This window comes from Rhodofomes roseus, assembly GCF_022264815.1.
Source record: "Rhodofomes roseus strain CIRM-BRFM 1785 chromosome Unknown C8Q71scaffold_16, whole genome shotgun sequence".
NCBI lineage: Eukaryota > Fungi > Basidiomycota > Agaricomycetes > Polyporales > Fomitopsidaceae > Rhodofomes > Rhodofomes roseus.
In genome coordinates this window covers 332,566-352,548 of record NW_025952972.1, presented here as the reverse complement: position 1 = coordinate 352,548, position 19,983 = coordinate 332,566, and the positions used below count along the sequence as shown (strand labels likewise).

At 55.6% G+C, this 19,983-nt stretch overlaps 7 protein-coding genes across 7 annotated transcripts; 4 read left to right on the top strand and 3 right to left on the bottom strand.

Moving 5' to 3' along the window:
* Nucleotides 1-4,489: 4,489 nt before the first annotated feature.
* Nucleotides 4,490-5,402, top strand: C8Q71DRAFT_873478 (3-oxo-5-alpha-steroid 4-dehydrogenase-domain-containing protein; the record flags this gene model as incomplete). The annotated part of the gene is made up of 1 exon (XM_047928364.1): nt 4,490-5,402. A coding segment is annotated over one exon (783 nt), but the record flags the coding sequence as incomplete, so codon positions are not given.
* Nucleotides 5,403-5,627: 225 nt separating this feature from the next.
* On the bottom strand, nt 5,628-6,516 carry C8Q71DRAFT_859737 (retrieval of early ER protein Rer1; the record flags this gene model as incomplete). Its single annotated transcript, XM_047927688.1, has 6 exons — nt 5,628-5,694; nt 5,757-5,891; nt 5,944-6,133; nt 6,186-6,191; nt 6,251-6,260; nt 6,331-6,516. 6 exons carry the CDS (start codon nt 6,514-6,516, stop codon nt 5,628-5,630), a joined length of 594 nt encoding a protein of 197 aa, XP_047776719.1.
* Nucleotides 6,517-7,174: 658 nt separating this feature from the next.
* On the top strand, nt 7,175-8,198 carry C8Q71DRAFT_711610 (P-loop containing nucleoside triphosphate hydrolase protein; the record flags this gene model as incomplete). The annotated part of the gene is made up of 3 exons (XM_047920816.1): nt 7,175-7,810; nt 7,862-7,977; nt 8,036-8,198. The coding sequence occupies 3 exons, from the start codon at nt 7,175-7,177 to the stop codon at nt 8,196-8,198; spliced, it is 915 nt and encodes a 304-aa protein (XP_047776718.1).
* Nucleotides 8,199-8,393: 195 nt separating this feature from the next.
* C8Q71DRAFT_158289 (uncharacterized protein) lies at nt 8,394-9,273 on the top strand. Its single transcript, XM_047916669.1, has one exon. It carries the CDS (start codon nt 8,551-8,553, stop codon nt 9,184-9,186), a length of 636 nt encoding a protein of 211 aa, XP_047776717.1. The 5' UTR covers nt 8,394-8,550; the 3' UTR covers nt 9,187-9,273.
* A 686-nt stretch (nt 9,274-9,959) lies between these two features.
* Nucleotides 9,960-11,253, bottom strand: C8Q71DRAFT_770813 (peptidyl-tRNA hydrolase II). Its single transcript, XM_047924329.1, has 7 exons — nt 11,221-11,253; nt 10,953-11,150; nt 10,772-10,869; nt 10,563-10,619; nt 10,437-10,505; nt 10,344-10,355; nt 9,960-10,269 (listed from the first exon to the last, which is right to left on the bottom strand). Exons 2-7 carry the CDS (start codon nt 10,990-10,992, stop codon nt 10,081-10,083), a joined length of 465 nt encoding a protein of 154 aa, XP_047776716.1. The 5' UTR covers nt 10,993-11,150; nt 11,221-11,253; the 3' UTR covers nt 9,960-10,080.
* Nucleotides 11,254-11,861: 608 nt separating this feature from the next.
* C8Q71DRAFT_158134 (lipase/ esterase) lies at nt 11,862-15,466 on the top strand. The gene is made up of 11 exons (XM_047916668.1): nt 11,862-12,136; nt 12,196-12,218; nt 12,271-12,468; nt 12,521-12,711; nt 12,763-12,909; nt 12,959-13,176; nt 13,227-13,714; nt 13,764-13,888; nt 13,947-14,446; nt 14,496-15,232; nt 15,288-15,466. Exons 1-10 carry the CDS (start codon nt 11,969-11,971, stop codon nt 15,207-15,209), a joined length of 2,772 nt encoding a protein of 923 aa, XP_047776715.1. The 5' UTR covers nt 11,862-11,968; the 3' UTR covers nt 15,210-15,232; nt 15,288-15,466.
* A 1,429-nt stretch (nt 15,467-16,895) lies between these two features.
* Nucleotides 16,896-19,050, bottom strand: C8Q71DRAFT_770787 (uncharacterized protein). The gene is made up of 5 exons (XM_047924328.1): nt 18,968-19,050; nt 18,827-18,909; nt 18,456-18,778; nt 17,037-18,393; nt 16,896-16,966 (listed from the first exon to the last, which is right to left on the bottom strand). The coding sequence occupies exons 3-5, from the start codon at nt 18,687-18,689 to the stop codon at nt 16,959-16,961; spliced, it is 1,599 nt and encodes a 532-aa protein (XP_047776714.1). The 5' UTR covers nt 18,690-18,778; nt 18,827-18,909; nt 18,968-19,050; the 3' UTR covers nt 16,896-16,958.
* Nucleotides 19,051-19,983: the final 933 nt, after the last annotated feature.

Sequence of the window (19,983 nt, the reverse complement as noted above, 5' to 3'; positions counted from 1 at the left end):
CGAGTGGACGCGACGGCGTGCGTGTTTCGAGGTGAATGGGAGCGGATGGGCGATGATGGAACACACGGCGGGCTACTGGCTGGTAGCTCGCGCGAATAGCAACGGTGGCAGGTCAACGTCGAGACAAAGGAGGCCCTTGACGTCGAGTGAGACGGCCAAGTGACCGGTGGGCACAATGACATGCAAGCAGACCGCGAAGGGCTTGCCGTCTGGTGGTCGGGCAAAGACAGACAAGGAGAAGTCCTACCGGTCCTGTCCGATCGGTGCAAGGTATAGTACCACAATATCTGTGTAGGACCGTTGACCATCAAAATGTATCTATTGCCAGACGACGTGAGTGAGAAACCGACTCGTAGGTGGTCATTCGCGGCTGGCGCAATTGGCAGCGAACAGCAGCTGTAGGTATTTGTACTATACCCGGCACGGCTTTGGTGCTTTAACATGGAAAGCTGGAAGCAGTCGAGCAAGCAGATGCTGTCGAGAATTGCATTGCTTTTACGGGCTCACTTTGCACTTCCGCCGTATGTTGGAATTCGTTGTGCACAAGAAGGCTGTTGATACGAGAACAACTTGAACACAATCGCAATGTTCTCTCAGACCGTATCGTATGATGAACATTATGTACTATTCGTTCCTGACACCCCGTAAACAGGGACATTCAAAACGGAAAGCTGGAATCAGACGAGCAGACACTGTCGAGGATCACATCGCCTCCATGGGCTCGCTTCGCACTTCCACCGTAGTAGGTTGGAATCCGTTGTGCACATTGAAGAGAGCTGTTCGCACGAGCGCGCCTGACGCAATCGCAATGTTCTCTCAGACCGTACCTACTTGTATATTATTTGTTCCTGACAGGGACATGCATCGCTCAGTGCCTATGGCTTTTATTTAGGTGCCGTTCTCCGTATCGCCTCATTTATTCACTGCATCGTCGACAGTGTTGATGAGACGCCTGCTCTACTGTTGTAGCCTCACATACTAGCAGTATCTATACACCGTCAATGGTACAGTCTGGCATACTAACAGTACACTACAATTAGTCCTGAATACTGTATGTACGGCGAGGCTAAGCTCAGGTACAGTATTTGAGAGGAGCGGCGTGAATACTACACCCCGACAGCTCGTTTTCCGACACTGTAATAGCATTGTAAACCCGGAAGCTTGTTGTACAGCGACACAAAGTTGTACGCACTTCCATACATCGCTCCACTTGACTCGAGTCCGGTAAGTATCCAGATGAAGTGCACAAGGACGGCGGCCGGCCTCACCGCGTGATAGTGACCGTGAGAGCGTGAGCGCGGACGGGCTTGTTCGATCGTATCTGCGAGGTGCTGCCACGATGCTCACTGTCTGTTCCTGTCATGTTGTCTTGACTCTCGGCACCATGCAGAGAGCATGTTTCCCTCAGGATTTACTCCAAGATCGACCCGAGATGTACAGTAGTCTGAGCCTTTCAGTAGCCTCCGAAAAGTCGAGATAATGAGAACGAAGACAGGAGATATAATCACCGTCCACCAACAGGTTTGCTGCCGTGTACGGCTCTGCCAATGACTACATAGAATAGAACTCACCGACAGACACTAGCCGCCCATGCTGTACGGTGTAAGGACGGGGTATTGGCAGATTTAGCCAAATATGTCAATGCCGTGTCCTTACTCGGACAAGTATGAGCGGCAGCGGGTAACTAAGAAGGGAGGATCCGAGCCCCGATGCTCCTCGGTGATTGATTGTGTGCCGGTCTCTGAGAAGCAAATGATGAGCGCCGTTGTAACTAAGAAACAGATGAAATGGGCTGCATGAATGAGACAATCTGTTGTTGGAATGTCCAGTCTCACTCAGGTCTCACTATTCCATACATCTCCGATCGGACCACGGTTGCGCAATAAGCCAGCCGACCCTCATGGTTTCATAGTCTCTCATTGTTCCAAGACCAACTCATCCTGAGCCTAGTATCACTCCCTCATTGCTGGCTCACAAACTCATCCCTCATCCCCGACATTCCACAGGTGCCGCCAAAATTGAAGACCATATGTTCTAGGTATGTATATTCTCTCCAACGTTGACGAGCTTGATTGCCTTCAGCTGATCCTCATTCCCCCATCTGCCTACTCAAGACAGTGCCCACCACACCCAAGAGCTCCAACAAGACAGCGCGCATGATCTAAGCATATATGACGAGCACAGTCTCGGGGACGGTACGCACAGCCCTTACAGCCTCATGACAAGTGTCTCACATCTAACATTCGTCGACACACCCCGAAGGGCACGTCACTTCGATACCACACCTTACTGGGACTCTGCCACCAAGCCTGTCCGCCTCGCTCCGGCCGAGTTCAAAGTGTGGGTGTCACCTCACCCGGCCGGCGCGACGTCCTGATCATGGTCCGCTGTGTCTGCGAACGGTCCGCACGTTGAGCCCCGGTCAGCCAAACGCAGACACACGACGGTCTTGGACGGCAAGGCCCTCACACTTGGTCTTACATTGCAATGGGTACGTTCTCTCACTTTCGATGGTCTTGTGTAGCACGACTGACAAGCCGGTCATTCAGCAGTCCGCTCGTAGAGCTCGAGTTGGCGTAGCCCGGTCCCTCACGTATTCACGCGCAAGCCACCTGATTCGGTCACAACAGAACGGTACCCCTGAACGTTGTCAGGTGGACGAGTACGTACCGCCGGGCTTGGATCATCTGTCGTGCTGTAGGCCACAGCACGTCGATCCTTGCGCGTGCATGCGGAGGGACATACTGGGGGCACACCGCGTCTACCATCGACTCTCCTTTCGATGAACGTACGCGCCAACCCCGATCTTTGGGATGCACTTCCCGTGGTCGAGTCGCACGCGATGGTCTTGTCTCGCTGAGCGTCGGCACGACCCGCCGCATCCCTCATTCTCATTACGACCCGGCGACGGCTAGAGACCGGCCCGTACGCCTCTGCCTGTTTGACGTTTGCCACCTCGCGGTCTTGGTGTTTGCCAGTGCAGCGCGATCTCCTCTCACGTCCACCCGCTTCGACGCGCGCGGGAACGCTCATCAATGAGAGTGCACCCACCGATCGACCTTACGCGCGCGCACAACCTCTACGAGGCATGTCACTCAGTCGCGATGGTCACCGACTGGCCGCGTGTTGTCGGTTCTGTCGATCAGCTCCGGATCGGCATTTTGCCTCAATTAGTGGCTGGGTTCTGCGCAGGGAGGACGGGACGGGCCCGTACACGACAACTTGCGCGGCTGCACTGGAAGGGCAGCCGGACACGACGGCGTGCACAAGGCCGTGCCGACGCGTTGACCAGCTCACTTTGTTGGTCGCGCCTTCTGCGAAACTCAGTGCCCGCCGCGAGTGCACACTCGTCGTAAACGCGTGGCGGGCGAGGATGGCCCACTTATTCCGGGCTAGGCGGCATGGAGGATGGCGTGTGCCGTGTCGTTCGCGGGGCGGAGGCGGTTCGCGCGAAAGTCGAGGCAAGTGCGATGAGGCGGCTCCGGTCAACGACGCAATACTCAGCTTGACGGTTACTTACCGGCTGCACGACACGATGCCGCAATCCTCGAGCCCTGCAGACAAGCCGGCTCGCATGCCGCCCGGCGATCTTCTTTGGAATGCGTCGCTGTTGTGAATGGCCGGTCAGCATGAGTTGTCCTTGGCGAAGTAGACGGATCGACGGCTGACCGACTCGACTCGAGCGCAGCAACTGGCGACGCTTGGCGACGGTGCCCTAATCCATCCCGCGGACAACCTGGTCGATACCGCGATGCGCAAGTGTTGCAGACGTTGGTCGTGCGAGGTGCGTGCGAGGCAGCTGCCAGTCACTGCAGTGACCGGATCTCGACCATTTCCTGGGACGCGCCGGGCATGCCACTCTTGCGAACAAAGTCCGGTCAGATCGCGCTGCTGTCACTATGCACTGCGCGACTCACGATGGTCCTTTGCGATGGCTCAGCCCGCGCGCGGCAGCCGGCCGCAGATGGTGCCCTCATGCGTCAACGCGTCCACCCTGCCAGCAACCATGCCACCTTCTGCGACACGATTGGCCGGTGTGGGCATTCCCTGGTCGGCTTGTAGGCGGTGAATGGACGCAATGGGACGGATACCCGAGCATCGTCGCAAGCACGTCTTGGGGAGGAGGCAGGGCGAGCGAGGCCGCTCCCTAGTCAGCGACATAGCACGACCTTCAGCAGTTACTCACCGGCTGTGCAACGCCCGCCTTCTCCAGACGAGCTTCCCAGACCCGGGCTGTCCAGCTGCCTTGCGAAGACGGCTGCCGTGTTTTCTTGACGTGGTGAGCATCCCAGCGGGTCGACGGCGCGTGGTCGTGCGAGAGCAGGAGCGGCGGTGAGACGGGGACGGTGACTTTTGTGCGGGAAAGACGGGGCAGTTCGAGGAGGCACCGCGGGTATATAGACAGTACTTGACGAAGGGAGGGAGGAAGTGCATTTGACGCCGGTGCGCGTGTGTCCAGACACGGCCCAGTGACCGCTGTCAGCGCGTCTCCGCTACATACTGCAATACGCCCCGACGTCCCCGCTACATACTACAGTACACCCTTACGTCTCCTCTAGACACTAGAATACACCCAGTCTCACGAAATTCGCCCGGTCTTGTGTCGAGCAACGCACCACACGTGAGCAGCCTCTCGCTCCTCGGCGCGCTCCTGCTGCTGCACTACCTGAACCGCGCGCTCATCTCGCCCCTCCGCACGCCCTCGCGCTCCAAGTCGCACATTATCGTGCCGCTTTCCGCACTCGCTTTCAACCTCACGAATGGCAGCCTCCTCGGCGCATACTTCTCCTCGCCCGCCGCGCAGGCGTACCTCGCTAACGCCTTCGCGCGCCCCTCGTTCTGGGTGGGCCTCGCCCTCTGGGCCGCGGGCCTCGCGGGGAACATCCTCCACGACGAGGTTCTCCTCAACATCCGGCGCACCGCGAAGGCGAAGGGCAAGGGCCGCGCGTCGCCGCCGCCCGCGGGCAAGGGGCAGAAGCAGAGCAAGCAGGAGCACTACGCCATCCCGCACGGCTACCTCTACCGCTTCATCTCCTACCCGAACTACTTCTGCGAATGGTGCGAGTGGCTTGGGTTCGCTATCGCCGCCGCGCCCCTACCGTCGTTTGTGTCGGGCGCGGACTTCCTCGCGACGGTCGCCCCGCCGTGGCTGTTCTTCATGTCCGAGATATTCCTGATGCTTCCGCGCGCGTGGCAGGGGCATAGGTGGTACCGTGCCCGCTTCCCGGACTACCCGAAGGAGCGTAAGGTGGTCATTCCGTTCTTGTTCTGAGTTTTGTGCGGCGTTGAGTCGAGGAAACAGCTACTGTACAGACTCGGACGTTGGGTATCACTTTGTTGTCGTTGCTATCGAATTTGTTTGTTCTGGATACAAGGGACCACGAGTCCCACTGAACTAGATGTCGAAGTCCCAGCTTGCGCAGCTTTCTAGGCCGCCGCTTCCTGCCCAGTGTTGGAAGTGACAGTCCCTTGAACTGAACTGAATGTTCGGTAGCCGGTCATGCTCTGAGGTATACACGCTTCCTGCATCCATATCTCTCGTAGTCCCTATGGACATCGCACAACAAAGCCCACCATAGCTCGCTGCCCCAGCTCTATCCCTCGTGCACCGTCAATTAACCCATATACTAGTGGCTGCCATAGCGTACTTTCCGACCAATGTCGAAGGGGATGTACTTGTATTTGATCATATGTCTAGGGAAGCGCGATAGGCTGAGTGGTCTGTTGAGAACTGGGATGCACGGGCAGGGACTCACTGTATTTGCCTGCGCATGGTGAGCGCGAAGAGAACGAAGAAATACACGACGAGGATCGGCCAGTAAACCGGCACGTCGAACGCCTCGGAAAACGTGCAGAACAGCGCGATCAGCGTCGCTCGTGTCGCGGACAGCCTACCACCAATTCGTTACCGCTAGCCAACAACGAGCACGCAAGGAAACGCACCAGAACTGCCACTCTGGCAGCCGCCGCACGAACGGCCGGAACTCGTCGTCGCGCTGCGAGGGCAGCGACTCGCCCATGTCCTCGCCGCCGCCCTCGATCTCGTCCGCGAGCAGGTCTTCCTGCAGCGAGGGGTCGAATTTTGGCTGGAGGAAGGCGAGAAGGAGGTTGAGGATGTATATTGCGTGTGCATCTGGAGGCCGGGTCAGTGTCCCACTCGCGGGCCGCACAGAATGTCCACGTACAGCATACTGCAAGGTGATAGGAAGTCAGGATTCGAGGAGATGTGCGACGCAGTAGGTTTACGCACCGATATACCACTGAACACGTACGCCAGGCGCATAATTAGCCACGCCCTCCGGCAGCGCTGAACGCAATAAACAAACTCACCCCCTGTGAGAGCACGATTCGCAGTATGAATAGCGCGAGCAGGCCTGCGGCCCCGAGCCACCTGTAGAGGACGAACGGCGTGATGCGGTCGAGGAGCTGCTGGTACTGCCGCTGTGCGTCGTTCAGCTTCATCGAGACGTTCGCGACGCCCGGCCCTGGGGTGCTTGGTTCATGCGAGTTCATCATTGCGGCCGGAACGGAGGCAGAGGCGAACCTAAGGAGGCCAGGAAGGTAAATGGAGATGGAGGGAGCGGTGTGGTTTGCAGGGACGAAGTCGTGGCACTGTGAGTGTTAAGCGGAGTACTAATGCTCTGTGATTTGACTTATCTCTGAATGCGAATAAACTGATGGGAAAGGTTAGAAAGTACAGTGATATATTATAGCTCCGATATAGTCCAATACTGAATTGTATCTTTCTTATCAGTACCTTCGACCAGGCTTCGACGACGTCTTGCACAACATCTTGCACAACACTGCAACGCAATGTCACTATGTTTCATACATATCATTTTCTAGGGCGTGCTCATGCACAGCAACTTGACAGCAACTCAAGCCTCAAGACCAGCAGGGGCAGAATTCCTGTTGCGGACGTCATCTGAGCAGCTGAGCAGCCGGCACGCGGGCGGGACGACGGAATCGACGCTCCGAGCCCGAATTTATCCCTGAACAGTGCGATCTATATATTCTGCTCTCCGCCAGGCGTATGAGTCGGTGATCCTCGATTCTCATCGTTCTCACAGTTATTCCTGCAAGATGTCCGAGGTACGTAGGATTGCCGCGCAAGGCCCGTGTCGCTGACAGACACTAGCCCAACGGCGACCCAGAGCCCCTGGCGGTCGAGCTCATGCGCCAGCATGTTCTCTCCCAACTCACTCGCTTCCGATCCCGCTTCCCCGAAGGACAGAGGAGCTCGCCGCTAATGGTCGCCGTACAAGGCCCGCAGGGCAGCGGCAAGACATTCATCACCTCACGCCTCCGAAACGCGCTCACCGCTTCACCGCACTCCCTCTCCGTCGCTGTCCTATCGATCGACGACCTCTACCTCCCGCACGACAGCCTCGTTGGGCTCGCCGCTGCGAATCCGGACAATGGCCTCTTGCAAGGGCGCGGCCAGCCGGGCACACACGACGTCACGCTCGGCAGCGACATCCTCCGCAAGCTGAAGCGGATCAACGACAGTGCGGATGAGGCGGAGGTAGCGTTCCCGAGCTTCGACAAGAGCCTGTACGACGGAGAAGGCGACCGCGTAGCGGGAGCCACCGTGCGCGCGCCGCTCGACGTCGTCATCTTCGAGGGCTGGTGCACCGGATTCTACCCCGTCAGTGCGGAGGAGATCGACCGGCGGTGGGCGCGGCCCGTGCCCGATCTCGGCGCGGACTTCTTCCAACGGCGGGGCTTCAGGAAGGAGAACATCGTGGACATTAATGAGCGCCTGAAGGAGTATATTGAGTGGTGGGAGCTGTTCGACGCGTTCATCCAGGTACGTTTTTGCCGCATCACGGAGGGTGCTGTCGTCGATCGTACATGCTAGATCAAGCCGGAGACGTCCCATCCGTATTCGCACATATACAAGTGGCGCCTGCAGCAGGAGCACCACATGAAGTCGCTCAATGGTGGGCGAGGCATGACGGACGAGCAGGTGGATGCGTGAGTGACTTGTCTCTCGGGAGCGTGGATATGCTCAGCTTCAGCCCGCTGCTATCAGTTTCGTGGACCGCTATATCCCTGGCTATGTCTTCTTTGGCGATGGCATTACAGACGGTGGTGTCGATGCATCAGGGGAGCGGAGACGGCCTCCGTGGTCAGGCAAGGCACTCGCGGTAGAGATCAGCGAGACAAGAGAAGTCGTGCGCTCGAGCAATTTCTAGATCGAATGCACGCAACTTTCAGTCACCAGAGTGCATGGCAAGGGCTGGGTAATCCTGCTCGAAGGTACGCCGATGGTATGTGAGCCCTTTGACCAGAGCTGCGCAAGCATGCAGACACGCAGTGCACCGGTCACTGAGTATATAGCTTCCCAGCCCTGCTCGTTCAGCACGATTCCCACCTCGGTCTCTGTCGTGTACATAGAATGAAAGGAACATGCTGGCATGGGCTTACATGATACTAACTCGTCTGTCCGCCGTGCAGACACAACCAGACACTCTTCCACCCTAGCCTGTCGCTTTGCGGACCACCGCTGCGCCGCCTCCCGGGATAGGACCACGGCGGGGCCCGTCCATGCGTCGGACGCGCAGAGGCGAAGGCACCAGATTGTGTAGACGACGAAAGTCGTGCGCTCGAGCACTTCCTAGGGTGCCCTGTTCATCCAATGCAACGGGGATGTCGACGCTCAGGATGTCTTGTAACAGAGAACATCGAATACTGCACAACTCCGTAAGCGCTACATCAACTTCATTGCACCCTCTCCCCGTTGTCCCTGACAGTATCCTACATGATGGCCTCCGGGCCTGCCGCCTCCATGACCGCCATCGCGTTGTACGTTGTGCATTAGTATTCGCGTGGATCGAGGATCTCGCGCAAGCCCAGGCCCCAGGGTCGCGCGAGTTTGAACAGGTACGTGCACTTGTCACGATGTGTCGTAGCTTCCCAGCTCTGCGGGCTGAGCTTGGTCTGAGTGTCGGTTTCGGACTTGATATTGTTGATGTCGAGGAAATAGATGGTGTCGTGGGCGTAGATGATGTTTCTGAAAGTCGTGTTTACCAGGTCAGTGTTGTTCGAGTTCGAGAGAGAATGTGCAGAAAAGAGCTACTTACATCATCTTGCACTGTGGGTTTTCCGCCCAATATTTATAATCCACCCGAATCTTGGCTTCAACTTCGGTCTGATACTCATCAGCCTGAGCAACTGAAGTAGGGGTGATGGGCAACTATGTAATGCACCACACGACTGAAGCAATTATTGGGACAGTCACGACTGGAACCGACATCCATACCAAATAACTTACTTCAGCAAGTAAATACTAATGCCCATAATTGGAGACTTACGTCGATAGACAGTTGACATATCCAGGCCCGATCGCCGGTGATCCAATCGTTGATTGTACTACGTATCGCTTCCGTCAGTATGTCAGAATAGCAGCAACAGAGAGCCTACCGCGAAATTGCAGGAATAGCTTTGACGCCAACGGTGCTCCTCCAAACTCGAAGCAAGGCCAGCAATCATTAATCATTCAAGTTGCTAGGTTTGAAAAAATTTCATAGTCGTACTTCCTTCGAGTAGATCTGGTACTTTACTGAGGACATGGACTCGGAGGCCGAGATTTCACATTCTACACACCCAGATTTACAGTATAGCCGCAATCGAGGAAAGTTTGTACATCTGGTTTTCGAAACAGAAAATGTTCGCGATGAGCTGAAAGTTGGATTGCAATTCCGAGGGCAAGACGCGGCTTTCCGTACCAGTCACTGTCAGGCACCCATCCGGACGCGTCTGTGGCGTTGCTGTGGCGAGCGACTACGACGCGTCTTTCCACCCTCAGCCTCCTCAACTTGAAGGGGTTGCTCCTCCTTCTCTCCTGGTGACTGGCTGGCATATGAACTTATTACATAATTAACTATAGCGGCTCGCAGCTAACCCTTTCCCCACGCTTTTTTATGTTGTGGAACTCACGTAAAGGTAGCACAACGGGAGCGCAATGAACACCGTTACAGTCTCAGGCTACATGCAAGAGGACAACACAATTCCATCTAGCTCATGGAAACACAACTACCTCGCTACATACCCTTTCCCGTGCACGCTACGTGAGCCCTAGCCCTTCCACAACCTACACCCACTCTTGTCCAATGCCCTCTTCACTCTGCTCTCGCGCCGGTTCGGCGCCAGCGCAAGGCAAGATGGCTCGTTCTCCGGCTGCTCGACCCATAGATGATGCAACACCGGTGGGTCCGCTGAGGAAAGCAAAGCGGCAAGCTTCTCGATGCCCTTCCGATCCGCTACCTATCGTCCCCGGTTACCGTCACGGATTCAGGGTGTCAATGAAAGGAAGTTGAATGTGCGAATGAGTACGGTACCTGGAGGACGGCCTGTGATATGTGCAAGGGGGAAATCAGCACTCAGCGAGCGACGGCGAACAGTCGTGTCGATGAAACTAGTGTTGTGCTTACTTTCCGCATATTCTTCAAATCGTCGAGGTATGCCTTGGTCTCAGGGAGATCGCGTGTCTCGTATAGTACCTGTTTTAGCGTAAATTCACCCCTGTCTGAACTGAACCATGCTTGCGGACGACTCACAGCGGCTGTCGCATGAGCGGTCTGTGCCATTAGCGGACCGACACCCCACCCTGCGATCTAATACGGGCCATCATATCGATGTGCGTCCGTCAGTACGAGATGGATCCCAGAGCGAGTGAGTAAATTTTCCGTGGGTTTGAGGGCGAGTGCAGATCGTCGACGTCAGTCCGTGTCGTAGTACAGCCTGAGAGAGATCGACTGTGACTGACATCGAGCAAGTCGCGCCTCACGACAATCTGCATGACCAACGGCTGAGGCTCTGGTACGACCTCAGGCTCCTTTGTTAGGCCCTCAGAGCTGGTTCTCCCTAGAAGCCTCGTTGGACAAGATATTAGACATGGCGAGATTGTTTAAATTTGTTCACACCTCATGCATAAACTTGAATCTCACCTGCTGGGACTCCTGCATCGGAGGAATCTGCTTGTGACATATTTCGCGGTCCGCTGAATCCGCTTTCCTGGACCTCGATATGCGTTCGACGCAACGCGGTCACGGTCAACTGCCTCAGATTCGGTCTGGTGCGAAGGCCTCGGAGTGGTTGAGGGAGCAGTACTAGTGGTGAGATGGCCAGACCGAGTCACGTCTCCTCTTGCTCAAAAATGTAAGCAGCAGCTAGGAATACGCGCGGTACACGTTCAGCTGCCTGCGAACTACTTACGTTGATGGTGATGATGAGAGAACAAGATCAAACGCACTGAGGTATGTAAGTATATATATGTACTATGGTACTATGGGCTTATAAGCTATAAGACCTTATAATCTATAAGACCTTATAATCTATAAGACCTTATAATCAGATTCAAGGGCGCCTGGACTCGTAGTAAACATCATTAACTTACTGCTTTTGAGGACTCCCCCCCTGCCTCCTCACCGCGGGCAAACCAGGTTTTTCGGGCTCCGAAAATGCTAATAACATCGGTCCTCCATGGGAACCTTTTCGGAGAGCTTGACTGACTCCGGAAATGCTCCTACATTTCTCATGTTCGTAGCATGTTCGCCGAAAACACGCATGTTCGGCCTCCGAACATGCTGAAATCGGCTGAAACGCATCATGTTCGCAGCATGTTCTGACAATATTCGGAGTCCGTAAAGGTTCCCAGGCGGGACCGATGTTCGTAGGGGTTTTCGGAGTTCGAACAACCTGGTTTGCCCGCGGTGCCTCCTCCTCCTCCTCCTCCTCCTCCTCCTGCATACAACTCGACTCTCAGTCGTACGCTTTGCACATCTTCGAAGTCGATATGTTATATCGTCAAGCCTAATCGACTTGTTCTCTTGTTCTACTTCAACTTGCTCGCGGACCTGCAGAACCACAAGCGTCACGCACACCAACACTCCCTTCAGCCCGAGACAGGTCGTGTTTCAAGGGCCTGCGAGACTAGGCACATACAGTCCTAACACCGGTCAGCATGCCTTTGAACTCCCTGCTCGGCCAAGCCGGCCTGAGACTTGGTCCTTTGCTACTCGAAACACTCGTCAAACACTATTTCGAACGGATAGTGGATGAACGCGGGGACGGGGTAACCGACTTAAGCCGTCAAGAGTTGCTGTATGATCAGGCCTTCCATGTCATCAAGGTGTGTGGCAAATGGCAAGCGAATGCATCAGAAGGTTGAAGGGTGTATCCTCACTACAGACCTTCCTCGATGCCGCGTCGAAGTGAGTGTCCCGTTTCGCCTTTCGGGAGAATAAGAGACTTGACATTTGACAGACATACCGTTGAGGAACTGCAGGAGTTCTCTAATACCCGGACACCATCACCCCCGTGGACGCACGTCGTGCGATTGCTCGTACCGATCTCCTGCTGCGACGACGCGGCGACCTATCTCATCAAGGCGCTCGGAGGAGAGGAAGTGACGAAGCGTGTTGCGGGAGGAACGAAGTGGTGGCAGGTCCGTGGCGTCCGGGGGTGCGTACTCCTTCATGGGCAGCATGATGCCATCCTCACTTTCGCTCGGCAGCGTCGATGCAGAGTGGATCACCATGAAGAAGGACTGGCAAGAGGCAAAGAAACGTAGCAAGGCTCAACGAAAGGGGACTAGATCGCGTTCTCGCCCACCTGTGAGCGGCGAGGCTCACGCCGACGAAGACAAGCCGGCCACCTATGAACCGGAGATGGACAAGATGCGATGCATTCTCTACGCACATGGCGGTACGTACGTCCGACTTCACGCACCTGGTGGACGCTGAACTAGGCGACTAGGCGGGTACTATTTCGGTAGCATAGACCAAGAGAGGTACAGTCTTGAGCGATATGCGCGCAAGATTGGCGGTCGTGTATTTGCAATCAATTACCGCCTTGCGCCGCAATATCCCTTCCCTTGTGCCATCCAGGACTTCCTCGCAGCTTGTGCGTACCCCTCTCGCGTCTGTATGACAGGTTTTGATCAGCATCATAGATCTCTTCCTCATACGTCCACCGCCAGAAGCATCCCATAGTCCTGTGGACCCAGCTCATATCGTCGTCGCTGGTGACTCAGCAGGCGGCGGGCTGACTCTCGCGCTGCTGCAAGTGATCCGCGATTCGGGCCTCCCACCGCCTGCGGGTGCCGTGCTGATCTCACCTTGGTGTGACCTGACGCATTCTTTCCCTAGTGTACACCTCAATACTGCTACAGTGAGTCCGTCCCTCTCTTCGACTTGAAGACGAGTCCTGACGGCAACCAGGACGTGCTCCCTCAGTATGGCCTCTCCTTCCATAGACCGAGTATACTCTGGCCTCCCCCGCCGAACGAGCTAACCGCCGAGGTGCAGAATAGCATCCGCACGCGCGTCCGCGAGGTCGTTCATTTGGGCCACTCCGCCGTTCCTGTCATGTCCACACCGTCCAGTCCCTCCTCACCGTCGCCCTCTGACGCCCCGCCCGCGCGGCCGTCGCATGAGTTCCGTACGTCATCGGGCGAGACAATCCACTTGGGCTCCACCGCGGACCTCCCGCGGCCTCCGCCGTCGACGGCCGTACGCGAGCAAACAATCACGCTCCAGACGGAGAAGGGCGAGGTGCTGAAGATCGATCAGCAGGTCCAGTTGTATGGCCCGAATTATCTGCTGAGGCACCCACTCGTGAGCGCGGTCACTGGCTATCTAGGTGGACTCCCGCCCTTGTTCATTATCGCGAGTGAGAAAGAGGTCATCAGGGATGAGATTGTATATTTGTGAGTGTGATTTAGATCAAGGTTTGCATGTCGTGACCGTTTTACATAGAGCGCACAAAGCGGCTTATCCAGAAAGGTTCAAGATCAAGGACGAGGTGCGGGAGCTATATCCAATCCTGGAAGGCATCGAATCTCGGTACGGTCCGACCAAGGTGCACTTACAAGTGTGGGACGGTAAGTGAATCTTCATCCAATTTGGTGGCACGCCCTGACAGACCATGGACACATGCAGATGCTGCACACACGCTGCCAACCCTCTTCTCGTTCACGACGCCCGCGAAGTACTGCTATCGTGCAATAGCGACGTTCTGCAAACATGCCACGGGAATGCTCCCGCCGCCGTCCCAGATGCTGTCGCCGAACGATGTTCCGCTGACGGCGTCGCCGACAAGCAGCCCGCCTAGCTCACCCCTGTCGCCTGGCTTCAACCTCCCGTTATCTTCGTCTGGGTTCGCTGCAAGTCAGTCATCATCCTCGACGATACACGGGCATACGTATCCCGGGACATCCGACGGGACTACAAGTGTATCTGGCCGTGGCTCCAGCAGGACGAGAAGTGGAAGGCGGGCTGTCAGCACGTTTTTCCATCGACATACTTCACATTTGTTCCCCGATCACGGGAAGGATGGGACGGACTCCGACGTCGCTGGGCCCAGGTTCGGGCACGATGCATCAAGCAGTGCAGAGGGTGTGAGACGTGCGGGAGAACCTTCGGTATACGACGATGGCATGGTGAGGCATTTTGCTGACCAGCATCCTTCATTTTACTGACGTAGCGCAGGACACGATGATCCGCGAACGCGTCTCCACGAACGGGGTCATCCGCCCCCTCGAACCCGAGCCTGAGCTCCCTGCGCTGCAGATGCCAGAGGAGCTTGTAGGCGAGGTTACTGAGCTCATCATGCGGCGGTACTATGCCGGCCGGGAGGAGTTCGAGCGACGGTTCGCGAAGGTGTACAAGGCGGTTGAAAAGGAGCGACGCCGGAACCTCTCGCGCCACGCTCATGATGCCATGCAGCACATGGCACAGCTCCAGATGGCACTCACGCCTGAGGGCAGCGCGCACACTGAGAAGCAAGAGAAGCAAGGCAAGAAAAAGAGTACATTGCACACGCCGAAGGGCATTCATGAGGGCCTGATCAGTGCGGGGAGCTGGCCGTGGGCTTGGGCGCTCGACGTCGACGAGGCGCCCCCGCCCAGTAGCATTGTCGCGAGGAGAGACACGGAGGAGGCGCGACGGCTCATGCGCATTGCGGACCAAGCGTTCCTGATGGACGAGCATACGATGAGCGGGAACCACCTGTGGAATGTCATCGTCGAGTTCCTTACGAAGTCCCCGGACAAACACGGCCGTGGACGCGATTCCAAGTCTGTGGAGAAGGGAGAAGGGGAGAAGGACGCGGCTCGGGAGGAGCCGGACACACGACCGTCAAGGTTTTCCAGGTTTCTGGCTAAACGTCGTGGTCGCAGTAAGTCTGCGGAGAAGGCTTCGTAGTATTCCATCAGAAGATGCTCAGGGTGCGTGTTGCCTCGAGATACATTGAGTCCTGCCTAACATGGAACACATTCGCAGAATTACTTTGTACCAATACCGATTACACTAGAACCATAAGGCTCAGCCTGGACAATGCCTTTTTCTATCTCTCACGATCTACGCAGAACCGCGATCGCTATGCCATTTCAGCCGCGACATGAATGGGAGAGAACGAGAGAACGAGGTATTCGGATGACCAAAGTTGAAGGTATTCACCACGTACGTCTAGTTGACTGATCGCCGCAAAGACAGACTCAGGTGAGCCGGTGTTGAGCGGCTGACGCTCGCTGCCTCAGCTAGGGTTCATTCGTGCGCATCGTTCTCCCGCTGGGGCCAGGGATGAAACTTAACCAGGGATTCGCAGGCATGTCGGATTCAGACAGGCCATGTCCGATTCTGTCCAAGCCTCCCCAGCTCACCTCACGCGCGGGGGCAGCAGGTCTGGATGACAGAACTCGGAGTCCGCCCCTCTTGAATCCGCCCCTCTACGTCATATGTAGTGTCAGGGCGGTCAACGCCTGCATCCGCACCGTATATAATCGGTGCATACGCTGTATCTGTTCCTCATCCCGACCACCAAGTACACACTCTCATATCACCACTTAAATTTGAAGACACGATGGCTTGCACTTGCCAGAGTAACTGCGGGTATGTACGAGGAGCCTCTCTCCTATTGCCATGGTTGACAATGTGATGCTTGCAGCGCCTGCGGCCCCAGCGGCACCGGATGCGCCTGCCAGAAGGGCACCTGCAACTGCGCCAACTGTTCCAATGGCAAGCAGTAAAGAACGTATGTCGCTTTCTTTCAAAGAGGACAGCCGAGTTCATTCTAAAGCCGTCAACAGCGCCCGAAATGTCGTAGTCGTTGACGATATTGGATCCATGTATGATTAATGTTGGGCAGAAGAATGTGAACGCAGTATTGATGCCATATGTAAAGTTGAGGCATTTACGCACCGAGGCATTTCTGTGATGGTGAGGCAATTCTGCGGGACGCGCAATATTTGCGCGCAAATCCCTAGGCCTGAGGCGGCAGTTGGTGGAGCTTCAGATGACTAAGGTTTGAACTTTGGAGTCGGCCGCCTTGGTTGCGTCATGGCCCATCCCAAACTTACATTGTTACAAGGTTGGCCATACACGACCTTAGTCTCTGCATTGCACACACAGAATCTTCCGGGCACTGTGCCGACTGAACCTGTATTTCGACATCCAGCATTTTGATTCAAACCGCGCGGAGATGTCTTGTGCCGCCACTGGCAGGATAACTGCCTGTGCGTGTGTCGTGTGTCCTGGGGTTTATGCTCGTTCTACATAATACTCTCATTAGGTCAAGCGGTCCTATCGGCGTCGGATGCTCCTGCGAATTGCTAGCGTAAACCCGGAATAATCAAGGTGCGCTCCTTCGCTTGTGTGATACATACATCGATCGGGCTCACCGAGTCTTTGGTAAGTATGTATCACAGAGATTCCAACTGTTGTCCTTCAAGTTCAACCTCGTCCCATGAGACGTGTGATTTTATCTGTAGCAGGTTCCGATGTCCTTCAAGCGCTGACACCATCATCACGATGGCACGAGTGTATAGTACCTAACACCCCATGTAAGATGATAAGTATGGTTCGCTCCTTGTAGAATTGGCGCATAAGACATACGTGCAGGTACTGCACAAGTACAGGAGGATGTACTCTGTACCTGTACGCCACCACATGCGTCTACGGGGCTAAATCGTTACCGAGTCAATAACACAGGTAGTAAGTTCAAATCGTGCAGTGAATGCCGAAGCGACTTACAAGCATTCCTCTGCCCCTGCGCAGCCATATGTAAGGCTTTGAAGGCGTCCTGTACCGGTACCCAAGATTCGTCCCTCCTATTACTGTCCTCATTGACGTGCTCGAGGGTAGGGAAAATCGCAAAGACAAAGGCTGCAATCTGCGCGGGGTCACCCAGAGCAGGTGATTGACCAAAGCGAATGTTCAGTAGGCTCCGATTGCAGTAGCCATCGCCGGGCTTCGCGTGAGTTGAGACATCGGTACCAGACGCCGTGTTCACGTCTATCTCGAGTGTCGTCAAAAGGGGGCAATACCGGGCGAAGTGCGCTACCCCCGCCAGCGTGGTCGCCGTAGGAGTTGGCCAAGGGTACGGGGCCAAGCTCGACAGGTGCAGATCCTCTAGCTGGGGCCATGATGTGGCTAGTTCCTCGACGGCTCTGTCGTCAAGAACAATGCACATTTCCGTGATGATGGTGAAGCTGCGAAGGTGATGGAACTTGCAGAGCGGCTTTATGTCTGCGATAGTGATGGCTTCGCTAGTGCGTATGCTGCTCCAATCGCCGACGTACACCTGGACCGCCTCCAGGGAAGTATGCGAACACCGCTCGTGAACAAGTTGCAGCGCGCGACCGAGAGTGACAGCATCCGAGATTCTATTGGATACTGGACATACTCTCTTGAGGCAAGGAAAGCGACACACCGACAGCACGTCAATGCAGTTCTCCATGAAGTCGCACGAGAGATGAAGAGTCTCAAGAGTACGGAAGGTGACGTCTGGGAATGCATCGCGACCTTGTCTCGACGGACCGGCCACCAAGATGGGGCCACTCCCGTTTGTGAGGTTCAGCACCAAGAGCTGAGGGAGAGTCGTCAATTTCGCGAAGTCGTCGTACAGCATGGGGATGTTCGTATGGATTGAGAGACACTTCAGCCTTTGCAATGACGTGAAGATGTCGCCGATTATGGGTTGGGTAGACTGAAAGAAATTGCCCTGCTCCATAAAATACACTTCCAGCTCTTGAATGTTCGGCGAGCGGGGCGGAAGGCGGAGCAATGCGTGAGCAATGGCGCCAGAGTTGGTAGAGGGTACAGTCGATCCGATGCTAAGCACGGAGAGCTGTCGACCGAACAAGAGATGTGCCGAGCCGTAATACACAAGCGATGACATGCTTGTCCATGTCAGAATAGTCAGATTCGGAAGGAGCTGATGTCCTGATCTTGACAAATGGAGCCATAGGAAGAGACGTTCCGAGGTGATGCGGGATGAATGCATGAGATACTTCGATGGGTGACAACGTAGTTCGCGGACACGCCGAGCGTAGAAGTCAAAACGCTCCCAATCTTGTTCTACCGTGGGTCTTGTGGGCTCTTGGAGGAGCTGAGGGATGATCGATGCTATGAGCTATCGTGTTCCGGACCGAAAGAATAGCTCTCGCTTACTAGGATGTCCAAAGGCTCGCCCGGCGATATCGTCCAGAGGTCTCGCGGTAGGCACTCGACAAGGTGGCCCAACCCGTTCTGCTTGCGCCATATGACGTCCAACGCGGGTTCGAGAAACGTGCGGCATGTGAGCGCGAACGCGACGAGCGTCGACCATTCGAAGAACGACCGTTGGTTCACGGCCTCCTTGACTATAGAGAGGAGGAGCTCTGGAATAGCGAGAGCTCGGTGCATCACTAGAAGATGCGTCGCCGATATCCCACGAGGGACTTCTACTAATGTTCACGGATTTTCCGCGGTGCTGGCATCTAACTTCGGTAGAACTTCAGCCACTAAATAACTCGCCCAGAGATGGATTCGGAGTATCAGACCTTCTACACAGTCCACGCGCGTCGCGCGCTCTGGACTGAATTTGACGTAGTGCCGCTCGCGGCCTGAAGCTTGAAGGCTGAGCCTGTGGTGAACCTCGATCGTAAGAGATGTGTTCGCCACTGGTACGTTAACCGGAGTACCCAGTCGCTTGAAGCTTGAATTGGATGCACTGACCGTGTTGCGTGAAAACGGATTGCGTTCGTCCAGTCCAAAGCGCTTCAAGTTGAAGCAGCTGTAAGTAAGCGCCCATAAAGGAGCGTTGAAGCCGGCCCGTCTCGGACCGCCAAATGTAGAGCTCCTCGTTGAATGCGACTCGGACCGGGATTAGCCCTCGACCTCCTCTATTCCACCATGAATCAACAGAAAGGTCGTCTTCCGACTCTTCGTGGCCTGCTTCAGGGAACCTGCATGCGACATATATCCTGAAAGACTCTAGAAGATCGCTTTCTATATCTGTAATGGTCTGTATCGACGGCGCAGGCTGACGGAATCAAGGGGAAGGTTACCTTCCCAGTGCGAAGAGACTCGGCCGGTCGGGAGTCAGGCCTTCAGGAGTAACCCGCGCGCATGGATTGGCCGACACGGAAGTGACGGCACCTCAGGAATCAAGTAAGTGTGCGACGATGTTTAGCGATGATAGCGAAAGCTAATTGGTGAATGTAACGCATCTGTAGTGGGTATACGCAATCGGCGGAGGTGGGCCTGAGGATGTCCATTCTACTGGGAGTGGGCCGACCTTGCGCAATAACGCTCTACGCACGAGCTGCGAACGTCCAAAGCGGTATCAAGCGAAGCGTATAGTATACAACTAGTCCTCTGCAAGTGAAGGGTGAGCTCGCTCCAAGCCTTTTAGGCACACTCATTGGCACGACCTCAGCACCTTGTTCCTACTGTGAGTGCTCCTTTACCTGAGAAATTCATCATGACTCATCCACGCGTTCAAACTACATGCGCTGGCTCCAAGCTGCTATGGATGCAGGTTCCGTTTCCTCGAGCGTGCCCCGCTTCCCACATGACCGGAAATTCGTGGCAATGCGTTCAGTGAAGCACCGTGAGCTACCTAAGATTCTGTCAACGTGCTCTGCGCTTACTAGAGCATATGTCTGATAGCACCCGGGTCACGGCGTCCCAGATCGTTGGGTTGATACAACGTTGC

What these genes read in the sequence shown, in the direction of transcription:
- C8Q71DRAFT_158289 (XM_047916669.1), top strand. Translation starts at nt 8,551, where the DNA reads ATGCGTCGGACGCGCAGAGGCGAAGGCACCAGATTGTGTAGACGACGA.
- C8Q71DRAFT_770813 (XM_047924329.1), bottom strand. Translation starts at nt 10,992, where the DNA reads ATGTCACAAGCAGATTCCTCCGATGCAGGAGTCCCAGCAG. An exon ending in CGATGCAGGAGTCCCAGCAG is followed by an intron (nt 10,870 to 10,952) that starts GTGAGATTCAAG and finishes CGAGGCTTCTAG; the next exon opens with GGAGAACCAGCTCTGAGGGC. An exon ending in TGAGGCGCGACTTGCTCGAT is followed by an intron (nt 10,620 to 10,771) that starts GTCAGTCACAGT and finishes GGCCCGTATTAG; the next exon opens with ATCGCAGGGTGGGGTGTCGG.
- C8Q71DRAFT_158134 (XM_047916668.1), top strand. Translation starts at nt 11,969, where the DNA reads ATGCCTTTGAACTCCCTGCTCGGCCAAGCCGGCCTGAGACTTGGTCCT. An exon ending in AGGCCTTCCATGTCATCAAG is followed by an intron (nt 12,137 to 12,195) that starts GTGTGTGGCAAA and finishes TCCTCACTACAG; the next exon opens with ACCTTCCTCGATGCCGCGTC. An exon ending in GCACTTACAAGTGTGGGACG is followed by an intron (nt 13,889 to 13,946) that starts GTAAGTGAATCT and finishes GGACACATGCAG; the next exon opens with ATGCTGCACACACGCTGCCA.
- C8Q71DRAFT_770787 (XM_047924328.1), bottom strand. Translation starts at nt 18,689, where the DNA reads ATGCACCGAGCTCTCGCTATTCCAGAGCTCCTCCTCTCTATAGTCAAG. An exon ending in GCGAGCCTTTGGACATCCTA is followed by an intron (nt 18,394 to 18,455) that starts GTAAGCGAGAGC and finishes ATCATCCCTCAG; the next exon opens with CTCCTCCAAGAGCCCACAAG.